The sequence below is a fragment of the Neoarius graeffei genome, chromosome 16 (genome assembly GCF_027579695.1).
Source record: "Neoarius graeffei isolate fNeoGra1 chromosome 16, fNeoGra1.pri, whole genome shotgun sequence".
Classification (NCBI taxonomy): domain Eukaryota; kingdom Metazoa; phylum Chordata; class Actinopteri; order Siluriformes; family Ariidae; genus Neoarius; species Neoarius graeffei.
Genome location: NC_083584.1, coordinates 27,708,725 through 27,726,453, shown reverse-complemented (window position 1 = coordinate 27,726,453; position 17,729 = coordinate 27,708,725). Strand labels below are relative to the sequence as shown.

General features: G+C 40.5%; 1 protein-coding gene across 2 annotated transcripts in view; it reads right to left on the bottom strand.

The window, feature by feature from the left end:
- znf704 (zinc finger protein 704) overlaps positions 1 to 17,729 on the bottom strand; it is a 152,641-nt gene that overhangs the window by 19,853 nt on the left and 115,059 nt on the right. For both annotated transcript variants that reach the window (XM_060942724.1, XM_060942723.1), the window contains exon 5: positions 4,992 to 5,092. In XM_060942724.1, coding sequence (XP_060798707.1) covers positions 4,992 to 5,092 — 101 coding nt within the window. The remainder of the gene's footprint in view (positions 1 to 4,991; positions 5,093 to 17,729) is intronic.

The window sequence follows — 17,729 nt, the reverse complement described above, 5'->3', positions numbered from 1 at the left end:
TATACAGTGGAGCAACGTTATAATACGAATCGCTATTACATGAAAACTGTTGTAACACGGTCAGCTCATGGCTCCCAAAATTTAAAGTGAACTTTATACAGCTGCATTTGAGAACTCAACAGTCTCAGACTTGGAAGAAGAGTTACTTGAAAATGCGGTAAGATGGTTTGAATGCAACGATGCTTCTGCGGCAAACATCATGCTTCTACGAAACATGCTTCATTTCGTCCGACTACAGGCCTGTACAAGATTTCGACAAACACAAGTTACAGACTTTTTCAGTAAAAGCAAAGACTAAAATGTGCCGTGTTATGCGCTATGCCTGAACTGTGCTTGTTGCATGATAATCATTGTTCTAGTCTTTGAACACTTCTTGTTTACTTGTTATTACATGCAGTTAATTATTACAGGACTGTCCATATTCTTCTCACTGCTGTTGTACTTTTATAATGATTTGTAATTAACTAGGTGGTACTACTACGCTGTATAGAATTATGTTTATAGTTGTTCAGAGTAGGCCAAAATTTGTACTTTTAATACCTTGCAATGCAAACATAGGATGTAGTGATAGAAAAAAACAAGTTTTGTAAAGATATATATATATATATATATATATATATATATATATATATATATCACACACACACAGGTAGTCGTCGACTTACGACTGCGTTTGGTTACGACTGACCGGTCGTAAACCGATCTGGTCGTAAGTCGGCCTATGTTAAATGAACGTAAGTATATTGTAATGTGTAATGATATTGTAATCATCTTAAAGTCTTATTTTATCAACATTTTCTTATTTCATTACCTTGGCTCATTATTTGGTTTAAGTCAAACACTGCATACTCAGGGGTGAAAGTAACTTTTATTTTTTGCCGGTATATTATTTTGAGCCATAGTGCACGTGCGCACAGCGCGCGCCGAAAAATACACCTAATTATTTATTATTGTCTACTTATCAAGCATTCACTAGGACTTCTTATCACTCAGTAGTACTAGTATAGTACTTTATCACACTATCACTCTTTCATCCACCTGTATCAGTTTTTGATTATAAATAAATTGCAAACACATCATTCCAACAACACAATCATTTTAATAAAATTTTTTTAGCTGAACAGTTGAAAACTAACTTTTCATTTTGGACACAGAACAGTGTAACAGAACAGAAAAGTGAAAGTTACTTTGATTACCAGCTGCGCACGTTATAGCACAAGATCTGGTTAAGCCGTACGTGCACTGTAGCTCGCTCGTTGTTTGTCCAGCGAAACACTGCACACATAATAGAAGAGGCTGGATGCACTGTTGCCAGATTGGGTGGTTTTAAGTGCATTTTGGTGGGTTTTGAACATATTTTGGGCTGGAAACCATCAGCAGTATCTGGCAACACTGGCTGGATGCTGGGCGCTGCCGGGAGCTGGGGCGGAAACTGTCGTACGCTCAGCTGGGAAACACTTGCCAGTCATAACTGGATGGTCGTAAAGTCGATCGGTCGTAAGTTGACGACTACCTGTATATGCGCATACACAGTACTGTGCAAAAGTCTTAGGGACCCTATTTTTTTTTCCCATACAAACTTTGTTATAGATTTCTATTTTATGACTTCTACATTACCAAGTCGGTACAAAAACATTTTAGAGTCCAAACGTTCGTTTCCAAAACAAAATTAAATGTTACAGGAAAAAACAAAGTTTGTATCTGAGCAGCATATTACATCAGAGGTCACTTTTCAGATTAAAAAAGAAATCATAATGAAGGCTGCTGGGTTTTGGTGCAAAATGAAGAAGCGAGTGTGACAGTCAAAGTGTCCAGAAGAACTGGGGCTGGTTCTGTAAGATGCTCAGTAAAACCTACAGCTCAGTTCCTTATCAAACTGCACTCACTGTACCCGAGACTACTTTTTTTTTTTAAAGCAAAGGGTCGTCTCACACAAATACTGACTTTGTTTCATTTATTATGGCTTACTGATTACTGTTTATACTATATTTTTTTAATGTTAAAACATTTAATTTCATTATTTTTAAGCCATTTTTGGTCTACAGCATTTCTTTGCAGGCGTAGATGTGACAGGCAACTAAATATTTTATTACATATTATTTGTTACATTGATGGTCAACAATTTAAAAAAGTTATCAGCATGGTAAAAACGATCGTAATAACGATTCTTGCAATTTCTTCGTCGGATATCTTCAGGGGACTGGTTTATCTAAAAAATAAAGCTCATAGAATGTTTTCTACTCAAGCCATGCCAGATTTTCCATACCGTTCTAACATGGTCGGATTCTTTGGCTCCCAAACACTGTGTTATAACGGTACTCCACTGTGTACTGTATCTGTTAGTAATGTTAACAGAGCTCTGCGATGAACAACCAACTTTTAGACATTTTCCAAATAATGATACATGCACAAACCCAGAATCTTCTTGCTGTGAGGTGACAGTGCTAACCACTACACCACCGTGCAGCCCAGAAGAGTCGAGTTGAGCTGGTACCAGGCAGTGGAAAAGGGCCATTAGGTACCCTTATCAAAAAGAAGTATACCAGTACTTCAAGTTCACTTTAAGTAAGTATATTTCCTTTCGTATACTTTTGTGTACCAAGTATACTGATACAAGTATACTGTAAGTACATTGATAAGTAAACTAATCTAATACTTCTTGGGACTAAATTGGCCCACTTTTAGTTTATAAAAAGTATACTTTGAGTATACAACTAGTATTTTTTATTTTGTACTGCAAGCATACCACAAGTAAACTTGCATACTAATAGTTTACTAGTTCTATACTTGTAGTTCACTCTTTAGTTCACAAAAGCATACTTCACAGTATACTGGAAATATACTAGGAGTTTACTTGTTTTATACTTCTAGTCCACTTTTTAGTTTACTAAAGTATACTTTGTAGTATACTGGAAATATACTATTGGTTTACTCGTTACACACTTCTAGTCCACTTTTTAGTTTATAAAAGTATACTTTATAGCATATTGGAAATATACTATTAGTTACTGGTTATATACATCTAGTCCACTTTTTAGTTTTGAAGTATACTGCAATTACCCTTCTAGGTATACTATTAGTTTTCTAGCCCTAACCTTTACCTCACACACACACTACCAGTAGACAACTTAAGTATTTTGCAGTCGCAAAATTATGTTGGGGGGGGGGGGGCTGTGCCCCCCCAAGTTACGATGGGAGTCCTTTGACTATTTTCAAGGAAGAAAAGGAGAGAGTAGTGTGAATAAACAGCCCGCTGTGTACCTTTGTTTTCCTTTATTAAATCCCACTGTGTCCCTTCATCCCGGCAGCATCCGTAACATCTGAAAGAGCTTTTTCCACCTTGAAAAGGGTGTTGACATACCATTGGTCTTTGATGACCGAACAACGACTTAACTGTACATTGCTACATGTACATAAAGATATCCTGGACACCATGGACTTGACCCCTATTGCTGCTGCCTTCTCGTCTTTCAATGACGAGAGAATGCGCTACTTTGATTCCTTCAATTAAGCGAGGTACATTTGAATGTTGTATGTGTATTTACTCACATGTAAACACTGTAGAAAGTACCAAACCCATGGGTAAGAGGGTGTTATCCTCTCAACGATACTAAGTAGACGTAATTACGTCATTGATTCTGTTTCATATAGAAAAAAAATACATGGACAAAATGTACTCTAATACAGACATTAAACTTAGCTTTACTCCACCAAAATTTGCCTCTCAAAATGCAGGAAATAGCATTTTCGAGGGTTAAAAATTCCAAAATTTCCTGGGGGGGAGCATGCCCCTGGACCCCCCTAGATTTGGCACGCCTTCGGTGCACAACACGTCGCCCCCCCCCAATCCAAAACTTCAGGCCGCCACCTCTGTTTTGTACCTTAAGTTACAATGAAGTTATAAAGGCAGGAATTCACAAAATAACAGATACTCAGGATTAAGAATATATTCATTTTCTTTAAAAATCAAAATTTAAAGCAACACTGTATTAAATACCAAAGTATAAAAACATGGCAATGACCACTGAAATTGACATCCAAGCTCTAAAGAAAAAGAAATAAATAAAAAAAATTTAATTATCCCACTCAGGAGAAAAACCTTATATGGAATCACAGACATACCTAAAAGTCAACAAAGCTGAAGCACAACTACAGTGCAAGTCCACTTAAACATAAGGCACAAATATTTTAATACTTTATTACACTTTCGTTAAGTATCTCTTGATCAAAAGTTCAAGTATAAGCTTAATATACTTAGACTTTTCTATATACTTTTCAGTATAAGCCAAGTATACTTATGTATAACTTTATTAAGTATCTCTCTGATAAGTAAATAAAAAGCAAACTGAAAGCATACTCTCTTATTTTTTTGGGCTTTTTTTCACCTTTATTGGATAGGACAGTGTAAAGACAGGAAATGAGCGGGAGAGAGAGAGACGGGGAGGGATCGGGAAATGACCTTGGGCTGGAATCGAACCCGGGTCCCCGGATTTATGGCATGGCGCCTTATCCACCTGAGCCACAACGCCCCCACTCTCTTATTTTTAGTTTAAAAGAAATATACTAGAAGCACACTTGAATAAACTTCTTTTTTGTAAGGGTATTGATACATGTTGCCTAAATTTATGGAGCTGAATCTCAAACAGAGCTCTACTGCCTCTATGTAGCGATCATATTTTGTGAATAATAAGCTTGTCTGTGAAGATTCCCAGTCATCCAGGTCATGGTAAACTGTGGGTGGTAAAAGAGAGCAACTGGACTTGCTTGAAGATTCTTGAAGACGTTTCACCTCTCATCCGAAAGGCTTCTTCAGAAGCCTTTCGGATGAGAGGTGAAACGTCTTCAAGAATCTTCAAGCAAGTCCAGTTGCTCTCTTTTACCACCCACTGAATAATAAGCTGTTTAGGTTTCAGCTGAAGTGTCTTTCATAGACAGCATTTATTTTATGTGGACAGTGAACTTTTTATAATAATTTGTTCACGTGTTCTTACCCAAGGTGTACGGTGCGGATGTGTCTCTGGATTCCTGCTGCAGTACTCAGCACCTTGCCGCAGTTCTTCCACAAACACTTGAACATCACCTTCATGGAGTTCTGCTCGAAACACAAGTGCAAAGTGACACAGTGACCACACTAATCCATTCTGCTTTTCCTTTGCGTGCTAGACTTCACAAAGACACAAAAGCCTGAGGAAAAAGAAACACCATCGTCTTTCTCATCCATTAGCTATCAACAGCGCAGGCAGAAATGGACCAGTATGCGCACGCACACACACACACACACACAATCTCGAAAGTCATTTGTTTGTAATTGCTGTGTAGTGAAAGTGACATGCTGTATATCAATGTGATGTTATACACATCTGTAGATTTACAATTACAGGAAGGAAAAAAAAAAAAAAAGTCCCCGAGTTTTATATACTGAGGGTTTACAAGCTGGTGCAGAAATACCTTCTTTATACCACAGCACTGCTGTATCATCTGTTCTGCTTGGTCACTATGAGTTGATTAGTTTAATCTGACTGCAGCTCCAGCTGTAAGATAAATCCACTGTTTATAGCTTTAACTAAAAACGGATAACAACCACGATGTGGTCTTCTTTAATTAATACAAATTGGTGCAACTGGGGGGCAGCACGGTGGTGTAGTGGTTAGCGCTGTCGCCTCACAGCAAGAAGGTCCGGGTTCGAGCCCCGTGGCCGGCGAGGGCCTTTCTGTGCGGAGTTTGCATGTTCTCCCCGTGTCCACATGGGTTTCCCCCACAGTCCAAAGACATGCAGGTTAGGTTAACTGGTGACTCTAAATTGAGCGTAGGTGTGAATGTGAGTGTGAATGGTTGTCTGTGTCTCTGTGTCAGCCCTGTGATGACCTGGCGACTTGTCCAGGGTGTACCCCGCCTTTCGCCCGTAGTCAGCTGGGATAGGCTCCAGCTTGCCTGCGACCCTGTAGAACAGGATAAAGCGGCTAGAGATAATGAGATGAGATGAGATGGTGCAACTGGCATATTGCTGCGGTATAAGTGGAATAAAACACTTCAGGACATGACGTAGGAAAATAATCAACTTCACGGTGCTAACAGTTATTCTGATCCACAAGGCGTTGTTAATTATTTTCCAATACCAGCATACCCTTTTGGGATTTACTCCATATTGTAATGCTTTTCTCCACCTGGATGCATGCTATTTTAATAGAGTTGTGTGTTTACTTTGTCAAGGCACTAATTTCATTTCCATAAGGAGCTCTTTGTTTTAGTCTGGTATAAAAAGTGGCCCGTGTCCTCTGAGAGCACGAACAATAACAAAGCAAGTCCCACTGCCAAGAGCCAACACTTAATTAACCCCCCGAAAACCACCAAAGCACATTCACTCATCATAACACACTGCAAAAAATGATAGTAAAAGCATTTTGAATATACAGTGACATTGTTTTATTTAAAGATTATTAAGCTTATTTCTGGACATATTTTTTTTACTTCAAGGAAATTTGCCATTGTGTAGGCAGATAATTTGGCATCTTTCAAGCACTTATTTCTCAAAACAAACGAATAAACAAAACCTATTTATTTATCTCATCTCATTATCTCTAGCCGCTTTATCCTGTTCTACAGGGTCGCAGGCAAGCTGGAGCCTATCCCAGCTGACTACGGGCGAAAGGCGGGGTACACCCTGGACAAGTTGCCAGGTCATCACAGGGCTGACACATAGGCTACGTTTACATTAGACCGTATCTGTCTCGTTTTCTTCGCGGATGCACTGTTCGTTTACATTAAACCGCCTGGAAACGGGAATCCGCCAGCGTCCACGTATTCAATCCAGATCGTGTCTGGTCCGGTGCTGTGTAAACATTGAGATACGCGGATACGCTGTGCTGAGCTCTAGCTGGCGTCTCATTGGACAACGTCACTGTGACATCCACCTTCCTGATTCGCTGGCGTTGGTCATGTGACGCGACTGCTGAAAAACGGCGCGGACTTCCGCCTTGTATCACCTTTCATTAAAGAGTATAAAAGTATGAAAATACTGCAAATACTGATGCAAATACTGCCCATTGTGTAGTTATGATTGTCTTTAGGCTTGCCATCCTTCCACTTGCAAGTGGTAAGTGATATGCGCTGGGATCACACACACAGCGGCTCAGTCCCGAATCACAGCTCGTGCACTTCACTCGCGCGCTCTGTGAGCTGCGCAAGGCCGGAGTGCGCACCCTCCAGAGGGCACTCGCTGTTCAGGGCGGAGTGATTTGGAGCGCAGGATGCCTGCGGAGCCGAGCGTATCCGTGTATTGGCGTTGCTGTGTGCACGCAAATCGTGTATTGGTGTTGCTGTGTGCACACTAATCGTTTTAAAAACGTTAATCTGATGATCCGCTGATACGGTCTAATGTAAACATGGGCTTAGACACAGACAACCATTCACACTCACATTCACACCTACGGTCAATTTAGGGACACCAGTTAACCTAACCTGCATGTCTTTGGACTGTGGGGGAAACCGGAGCACCCGGAGGAAACCCACGCGGACACGGGAAGAACATGCAAACTCCACACAGAAAGGCCCTCGCCGGCCGCTGGGCTCGAACCCAGGACCTTCTTGCTGTGAGGCGACAGCGCTAACCACTACACCACCATGCCGCCCCCTATTTATTTATTTGCCTGCTTGCTTTGCCAAATAACTTTACATAAGAAAACAATGTAAGGCAGGGTAACTGTAACAGCCATGGTAGGCCAATTACTGCGGGCCCGTAATATAACTAAGAAAAATTATAAAATCAATAGCAGCAGCTTAAAGGCAGTGTAAGGCTACATGAGGTATTACACTTAAGGCAAATAGTCTTAAAGGTTCTAGGGTTTTCAGGGTCGTAAATAGCTCACAATGATCTAAAATAGTAATGTAACACAACAGCTTTGAATGAGCTCAAGTTAACCATAGTAAGGTTCAGTTCATCAGATGAAATGTTCCAGATTCTAGTGGTTCTCAGGGCTCGACATTAACTTTTAAACCCACTTGCCCTGGGGGGCAAGTGGGGGTAAATTCCCACTTGCCCCCCAATATGATCACTTTCCCCCTATTTTGCGAGTACTACTTTTTTTTTGAGGAAATCCACAGAATAGTTGTGAATTGCAAAATAAAATGAAGATCACACACCGAGTTGAATTTTGGTTATTGATTAAGTTTATTATTAAGTTTGGTTATTGGTTACTTTTTACTTGTAACGGACAATAACAATTTTATCCAAAATAGTTTTTCCTGCCTTAGTCAATTTATTTCCATTTCACATGCATGCAGCTGTTGTAAAGTTCAGTGCGTTTGTGTCGAACTCTCTCAGACTGTAGGTTCATTACTCGATAATGTAGAAATCATAAAATAGAACTCTATAACAAAGTTTGTATGAAGAAAACAATAGGGTGCCAAGACTTTTGAACAGTACTGTGTTTGAGAAAGAAAAAATATATATATATATATATATATATATATATATATATATATATATATATTTTTTTTTTTTTTAAATCATCCACCTCTAGGTTTAAAAAAAAACCCCGCACTTCGTCATGACAGACAAGATAATGTTTGAGTTTAAAATGATTGTTTAGTGTGTAGATTGTGGGTGTTTTATACAGACCTGGCAACCTGTAACTGAATCAGTGCAGCCGGTCTTTCACGACAGGGCAGGGGATTTTTTTTTTTTTTTAAATAAACCTAGAGGTGGATGATATAACAACAACAAAAAAAGATATATAAATATTTTGCACAGGACTGTGTTCCTCTGATAACAGAAACAAAGCTCCAGCTCTCTCTGCTCATAATCTGCTCTGTTCTTTCAGGATTTATCGCGCATGTCACTTCTTGTTGAGTTTTTTATGCCCGAGTTGTTTGAAACCAGTCTGGGTTTTCTGTGTCGAATAAGGAAGCGGCTTCACCTGTAAGAAAATCAAACACTTTCATGAAGGAGCTGACTCGAATGCGAGCAGAAAAAAATAAAATGAGATTCTTAAGCAAACTCTTCCATACTCACTTCCGACTTTGTTTTTGTAAAATGCATTTTAAATACAATCATGAATTTCTCTGGAGTTTTCAGGCTGAGTTCCTCTTTTCGTATTCTTTAACCACTCGTTTCCTCGTTGTTCTTGAAGCATTTGCTTCTATTTATTAACATTTTTCTTGTTAGTGGGGAGACGGTAATGCTTTTTACCTATTTCTCTGTTTGAACAAGCAAAAAGAGCACAAAAATTAACCATATTGAAGACAGATTAAGCCTTGCTTGCATGAAAGACGGTGTCTGTCTGACCCCAGCTGTAATTATCACGTGATGCGTGACGTCATGCACAAGAGGTCTATAAACAGTATGCGTACCATACTACAACAGCAGGGGTATATAAAATAACTTGCAACGCAGTAAATGAAACCGAGACTAAGAAAACAGCCAAGACATAATGGCGGATATGTAGTGAGGGACACTTTTAGGTACTGAAATAAAAGATCAAAAAGCCTCATTTTTGTGGTGCTAGTTCGTAATATATGCTCATTCCAACTTGCCCGGTCGGGCATGTCGGGGACATATCCCATTTGCCCGAATGCATGCTTCACTTGCCCCGGGCAATCGGGCAGTCCTTAATGTCGAGCCCTGGTTCATACAGTAAATGAATGTTGGTAGATAGATGACTTACACTTAGGTGTTACATATTTAATGACATTTGAGTTACTGGTAGACCTGGTTTGTTTGGGAGGACAGTAGATGCGAGGAATGGAAGACTGATTTCCTGTTACTAGGCGCATCAGGTGAATATTCAAATTCAATCCAAATTGCTTGAAACTGCTCATTGAATTCAGAATTGAATGCTAAACAACATACTTTTTACAGAATTAAAGTATGTTTATCCGTTCTTGAGATATTACAAATCAAAGATTGAAAAAAAACGGCTTAATTTTTAGAAAACTGCTGTAATATGTATTAGGATCACAGGGTCCAAAATGGGCCTCATTAACGAATGAGAGCAAATTTTTTTTTTCTTAATAACATTTCTATTTTTCAAGATATTTACATGGAAATTGGCATGCACATAGATGGTTGTATACTCAATACAAAGTTTGAAAAATCAGTAAAAAATAAAATTATGCAAATTAGTATTTAATCAGTGTTAATTATGCTAATTAGGTAAACATTAAATCGGTACACTCTCTTCTTCAAAGTTTCACCAAATGGCTTTATTTGTGTAATATAAAACTGATCTTAACTCTCATTTATACATCACAGAGGAGAAATGAATGTTAATTATAAACAAGACGACGGAGTTATCTACTGTATATCCCCCGCCCTATATACCAACTATATACCAAGTTTCAAGATATTATTTGTCACATTTTTCAAGTTCTGCTGCAGGAAACCAACCCTACCTCTTTACACTGACCTCAGCAGCCCATGACATAAACCACCGGACCTTTGGTCCAGGTGAGCAAAAATTTAAATTTCTCACATTTCTTAGTATCAAAAGGCACAAATACATTACTTAATCAACACATACCAACTTTCCAGACCATTTCCAGACCAGTTTTCAAGTTCTGTATATCAGTATGATATCAGTATAATACAAGACAAATCAGTATATTAGTATAATGTCAGTATAATACGAGTCATATCAGTTTAATATCACTATAATAGCAGAGCACAAAGCGCGTGGAGCAGTGCCCCATACTTCAGAGAATATGGTAATACATCAGCCTGATTTTTGATGGCTTTCGCGACTGTACGATGTCCGTACGTTCGACGAATATATACCACCACAGGGTACCCGACTGTACGTGCAAGGCAATGTATCTCATAAACACTTGACCACCAGACAACAAAATTTACATCTTAATTTATATAAGATAGATGGGTTTTTATAAAGTGCTTATTTTTAATTTGCTTTTTAATAAATAAGGTGGGATTATTTACTAACACATTTTATGGAAAATATTAATGACAATTTCATATAAAACTAGTTTAAACAGTTTTATTAGTCCACTAGCTTGCTGGACAGTTGCCAGTTTCTGTCATGTAAGAAGCCAAGCCAAGAAGCCTTTATCTGTCACACGTACACTCAAGCACAGACTTAAGCACACAGTGAAATTTAACCTCTGCATTTAACCCATCTGAAGCAGTGAACACACACATGCACACACAAGTGAGCAATGAGCACACACACATACCCAGAGCAGTGGGCAGCTATGCTACAGCACCGGGGAGCAGTTATGGGTTAGGTGCCCTTGTTCAAGGACACAGACAGAATATCAGAGGTAATCCAATACTCACAGTCCAAAAACACAAACAGGGTCAAAACCAGAAATGCAATACAAAATATGAGGCTTTGTAACGTCAGACGCACCTCGTCGGCTATCAGCTCATGTAAGACTCAATTTCATGGAATAACTGTTTTATATATATATATATATATATATATATATATATATATATATATATATATATATATATATATATATATATCTGTGGCTTCTATCTCCTCCTTTGGCCAGTTTGCAGAGGAGGAGGAACAGACAACCTGGAGGGACAAACCCCTACATGGCATGTACCACCGTCAGATAGAGGAAGTGGCTGATATCAAGAAATCCTACCAGTGGCTGGATAATGCAGGACTGACAGACAGCACAGAGGCACTAATCATGGCAGCACAAGAACAGACCATAAGCACAAAAGCCATAGAGGCCAGGATCTACCAGAGTAGATCAGACCCAAGATGCAAACTGTGCAAAGAAGCCCCTGAAACAGTCCAGCACATAGTAGCAGGGTGTAAGATGCTAGCTGGATCAGCGTACGTGGAGAGGCACAACCAAGTGGCTGGGATAGTATACAGGAACATCTGCAACCAGTATGGAATAGAAGTACGGTGGCTAAGAACAACAGGGCCAAGGTTCTGTGGGACTTCATCTTCCAGACTGACAAACAGATCCTGGCTAACCAACCGGACATAGTGGTGGTGGACAAAGAGCAGAAGAGGGTGGTGGTGATAGATGTGGCGATCCCAGCTGACGCCAACATCAGGAAGAAGGAACATGAGAAACTTGAGAAGTATCAAGGGTTGAAAGAGCAGCTGGAACAGATGTGGAAGGTCAAGGGTTGCGTGATCCCCGTGGTAGTGGGGGCACTTGGGGCAGTAACCCCCAAACTGGGAGAGTGGCTCCAGCAAATCCCAGGAACAACATCTGAAGCCTCAGTCCAGAAGAGCGCAGTCCTAGGAACATCGAAGATACTGCGCAGAACCCTCAGACTCCCAGGCCTCTGGTAGAGGACCCGAGCTTGAGGATGACATGGATACCACCCCCCCGCCGGGGGTGAGAAGGATATATATATATATATATATATATATATATATATATATATATATATATATATATATAAATAAAATACAAAAGGGGCGGCACAGTGGTTAGCACTGTTGCCTCACAGAAAGAAGGTCCTGGATTGGATCCCAGCGGTCAATGAGGGCCTTTCTATGTGGAGTATGTATGTTCTCCCTGTTTCCGCGTGGGTTTCCTCCGGGTGCTCTGGTTTCCCCCACAGTTCAAAGACATGCAGATTAGGCTAATTGGTGGCTCTAAATTGACCGTAGGTGTGAATGTGTGTGGATGATTGTTTGTCTTTATGTGTCAGCCCTGCAATTATCTGGTGACTTGTCCAGGGTGTACCCCGCCTCTCACCCATAGTCAGCTGGGATAGGCTCCAGCTTGCCTGCGACCCTGTACAGGATAAACGGCTACAGATAATCCATGAATGGATGTGTGTGTGTATATATATATATATATATATATATATATATATATAAAATCATGATATCAGTACAAGTCAAATAATTTTGTGCAACACTAAAGGGCTTTAAAACCCCAGTTAAAAAATGAGCCCAATAACTATAAGTCAATAATAAATATAATAACCTTGATAATACGGTAACCTATGTAACATCACCGTAACAAAATGAAAAAAATTTTTTTTAAATCACAGACCCCCTGGCTATCTTCCCAGACCCCTCGGAGTCCCTGCTTTGAAAACCACTGGCTTTGAGGGCATTATTGATCGGTATAAATATATAAATGGGATTAATGTTTATATGGGAGGATATTAAGATCATTTATTTTAACAGCAGGCACATGAATGCATGGTTCCTGTGTAATTAAGCAGGACAGATGACTGGGTTGTTAGAGGATAATGACAGCATGGATATGACAAACACCAGCACTGATGCTGTCCTAGAATCCTGCGGCTGTGAGAAGACGGCGGGACAATAGTGTAGATAAAGGAGGCATTCATTCCTGCAAGCGTTCTGTCTGTGCGTAGAATAGGGAGATAAAGTAGATGAAAATGGGGAGAGAGAGGGAGAAGAGCAGAGCGAGCGACTTTCTCACTCTGCTTTCACATCTCTGTATGTGTGTGTGTGTGTGGTGCAGATTGCTATTTCGCACTGCATTTCTAACCACTTCACTTGGGTCTCTGGAAGTGATGTGAACTTCACACGTTGAAGAAAACAGCAGCAAACACAGGATGTGGCGTTAAACTCACCCCGCCGTTAACATGGGCTCAAACACAATGATGCCGCTATCGCTTTCACCACACAATACTGAGGAGGCAAGGCTCATTGTGCATAATGTCATAAAAATACACACACATGCAGGGCTCCATTACAATAAACAAGTGTCTCTCTTTCAGAACGACAATAATATTGTATACCACGGCACTGCTGAACACTCGATTCTGATTCGTCAAAGGCATCGAGTGGTTTTCTATAACAGCAGCTCTCTCAATAATGTCTGCAAGGTCGTGTTACTGTTTCTATAGTAACAGTTAACTCGCAGAGACGCACTTTATATTGCAGGCGCTCCACAACTTTATATTGCAGGCGCTCCACATAATCCAAGTCTAATAATAAACAGGTTAAGACCATGTTATTTAATCAAGTATAATTGTTGATAAGGCAAAAGTTTTCTGTGAGGAGACAACTTTTAATAAAGGAGTCTCCAGTTTCTGCCCTTAGTAAGCTGTTTCTTTAAGTTTTCCGAATGCTGTACGTTATGATTTATTGGGAACACACAGCATTTCTGTCTTATTAACTTCAAGAGGAAGTGATAGAAAGACCTTTTATAGCTGTTGTAATGTACGTGACAACAAGATTTAAAGCGAGACAGGTCGATGCGCTGGTTCAGGAATCATTTAATCCACTCCCCTTTCTGAATTGTTTGAACTGATACCCATCCCCATAGCTGGTATGCATGTATGTTTCAATACATTTTATTTCCTAATGCGGGACATCCTAACCACGTGTTAGTCTGTTTACAAACCGCTTGGCAGCCAGTTCGGAAAAGTCACGTGAGGTCATGTGCAGGTCAGAGGTCACGACCGCGGAGCCACAGCAAACATGGCGGATCGCCCTGATCAAACGAAAACTCATAAATCGAAACAACAACAACAACAACAACAAAAAAGACGATTTTAAGGAAGTATCTGACATTGTCAGAGGCAAAATGTGCCAGAAAAAAGAAGGGAAAAAACACACCAGACAAGCTGAGTAAATACTGCTGGCCAGTTTTCCCGATGGATGGCCGAAAAGGCAAAAACAAATGTGGCATCTGATGCCAACTTTGCCAAGATACTGTTGGACAGCTGACTGACGAGAGTTTGCACTTTGAGAAACATCCATTTTTACACAGGTGATAATTTAAATATTTCAATTCTAAACATACCTGTGAGCTTGAAGGCTCTTGAGCGCTCACTTCTGTGTCAGAGGCTGCTGGGTCCGCCATGTTTGTTGCGACCTCACTCATTATAATAAGCATAAACTTCGGCCGTTTCCGTACCCAAGTGTAAACACTAGTGTGCGTTGTTTTTCCAGCTCATTCTCCTTCACAGGTATGAGGCAGCGGGCAATATAGTGTGTGATTCAAGTACCTAGAGGTTATTCTAGCTCCATAGGATACTCATCTCATCTCATCTCTAGCCGCTTTATCCTGTTCTACAGGGTCGCAGGCGAGCTGGAGCCTATCCCAGCTGACTACGGGCGAAAGGCGGGGTACACCCTGGACAAGTCGCCAGCTCATCACAGGGCTGACACATAGACACAGACAACCATTCACACTCACATTCACACCTACGGTCAATTTAGAGTCACCAGTTAACCTAACCTGCATGTCTTTGGACTGTGGGGGAAACCGGAGCACCCGGAGGAAACCCACGCGGACACGGGGAGAACATGCAAACTCCGCACAGAAAGGCCCTCGCCGGTCACGGGGCTCAAACCCGGACCTTCTTGCTGTGAGGCGACAACGCTAACCACTACACCACCGTGCCGCCCCCATAGGATACTATTCATCTTTTTAATACATCGACCTGTGTCACTTTAACTTGTTTCACAGACACTCCATAACATTAAATGTCAATCAATCCATCAGCATCCTTTATTTAACCAGGTAAAATACTCAGAGATGAAAATCTCTTTTCGAATTGTGACCTGGCCAAGACGGCATCATAAACAGTATTACAATATAAATACATCCATACAAAGAGATAAAATACACCTGGTGCAACATTACAGATGATTACAGATAAAATAGTGTTCAGTTAAAATGCCATAAAAGCTCAAGGTTAAGAATTCAATTAAAGACATAAATAGAAGGGGTGGCATGGTGGTATAGTGGTTAGCGCTGTCGCCTCACAGCAAGAAGGTCCTGGGTTCGAGCCCCGTGGCCGGCGAGGGCCTTTCTGTGCAGAGTTTGCATGTTGTCCGTGTGGGTTTCCTCCGGGTGCTCCGGTTTCCCCCACAGTCCAAAGACATGCAGGTTAGGTTAACTGGTGACTCTAAAATTGACCGTAGGTGTGAGTGAATGAGACATAAATAGAATTTTAAAAGCAAGTGCACTGAACACGAGAGGTATTTTCTCTATCTTTTAGAACGGGTTTAAATTCACCCAGGGTTATCAGCTTTGACAGTTTCAAGTCCCTTTGTAAATGATTCCAGGACGAAGGAGCAGAATATTCAAAAGCCTTTTTTCCGAAGTCTGTTCTCACTCCAGGGACCAACATCTGTATTGTGTTATTAGAGCGCAGGCCGTGTGGATTTTGTTTTAGATGCAACTATAAAGAAAGATTAAGGAGGAGCTAGCCTAAGAACAGATTTATAAACAAAAATCAACCAGTGTGTAAGTCTGCAAACAGACAGAGATGGACAATTTGCTATATTATACAGAGTACAGTGATGTACAAGATTGCCGCAGCCAGTGATAAAACGTAAGGCACAGTGATAAATAGCGTCCAGCTTCTTTAAGTACTGATCAGGTGCATTTATAAAGAGTCGATCCTCATAGTCCAACAAGGGCAAACAAGAGTGCTCCGAGAGCACAGTATCCCCACTGGCAACTATGTCATAACTCTGGTAAAATGCAACTGAATTGAATGAAATTGCAATATGCGTATTACCGACATATAACAAAGAATCCTGTCAAGTTTCATGAAATTCCTCCAAAAACTGAGAGAAGTTGATTTCAGAAAGTGAGCACCCTTCCTGGGACGGACAGACAGATGGACGGACAGACCCCCCCCCCAAAAAAAAAAAAATCTGTCCTTCTGAGTTACATGTCAATCCTGAGATCGAGATGCTGACCTCTTCTGCTCCTCGGACCTGCCTGATCCATCCTGGTGCCTTGTGTCTGGTTGGAGTCTCATCGCATCGGGCCTGTGGACGACGGCCCCATGTGGACAGTCGAAAGTCACACTTGGAGGACACTCTGGACTCTTACATTAATGCTTTTATGGCTGAAGACTACAGTTGACTTGCTAACTCTAGGACTGCAGTTGTCATGAACAATTTTGCACTCAAGTTTCCATCAATGAAGAGTTTATAACATCAACAAAACTGACTTCATGTTAAAACTGTTAATGTTATAGTCAGGCTGTCTGTTGTTGCCCAAATGAGGATGGGTTCCCTTTTGAGTCTGGTTCCTCTCGAGGTTTCTTCCTCGTGTCGTCAGAGGGAGTTTTTCCTTGCCACCGTTGCTGCAGGCTTGCTCATTGGGGATAGATTAGGGATAAAATTAGCTCATGTTTTAAGTCGTTCAAATTCTGTAAAGCTGCTTTGCGACAATGTTTATTGTTAAAAGCGCTATACAAATAAACTTGATTTGACTTGACAGACATCGCCACGACATAATCCCCCGTTGGGCATTTCGGCCAGCGGGGGATAATAAAAATTGTGAGGGAAGTTGATTTCAGAAAGCAAGCACACCTTGATGAAATTGCCAAACTACAAGTTTGTTAATAATCAAGGGCATAACTCTGGTAAAATTTGCCCAAATTAAACGAAATTTCAATATGCGTAGTCACCCAGACAATTTTGTGTTTTCCATGAAAAGTCACACTTTTATTTACCACCATAAGTTGTAAAATGAATAGAAAATATAGTCAAGACATTTTTCTGGCCATTTTGAGCATTTAATCGACCCCACAAATGTGATGCTCCAGAAACTCAATCTGCTCAAAGGAAGGTCAGTTTTATAGCTTCTCTAAAGAGCTCAACTGTTTTCAGCTGTGCTAACATGATTGTACAAGGGTTTTCTAATCATCCATTAGCCTTCTGAGGCAATGAGCAAACACATTGTACCATTAGAACACTGGAGTGATAGTTGCTGGAAATGGGCCTCTATACACCTATGGAGATATTGCACCAAAAACCAGACATTTGCAGCTAGAATAGTCA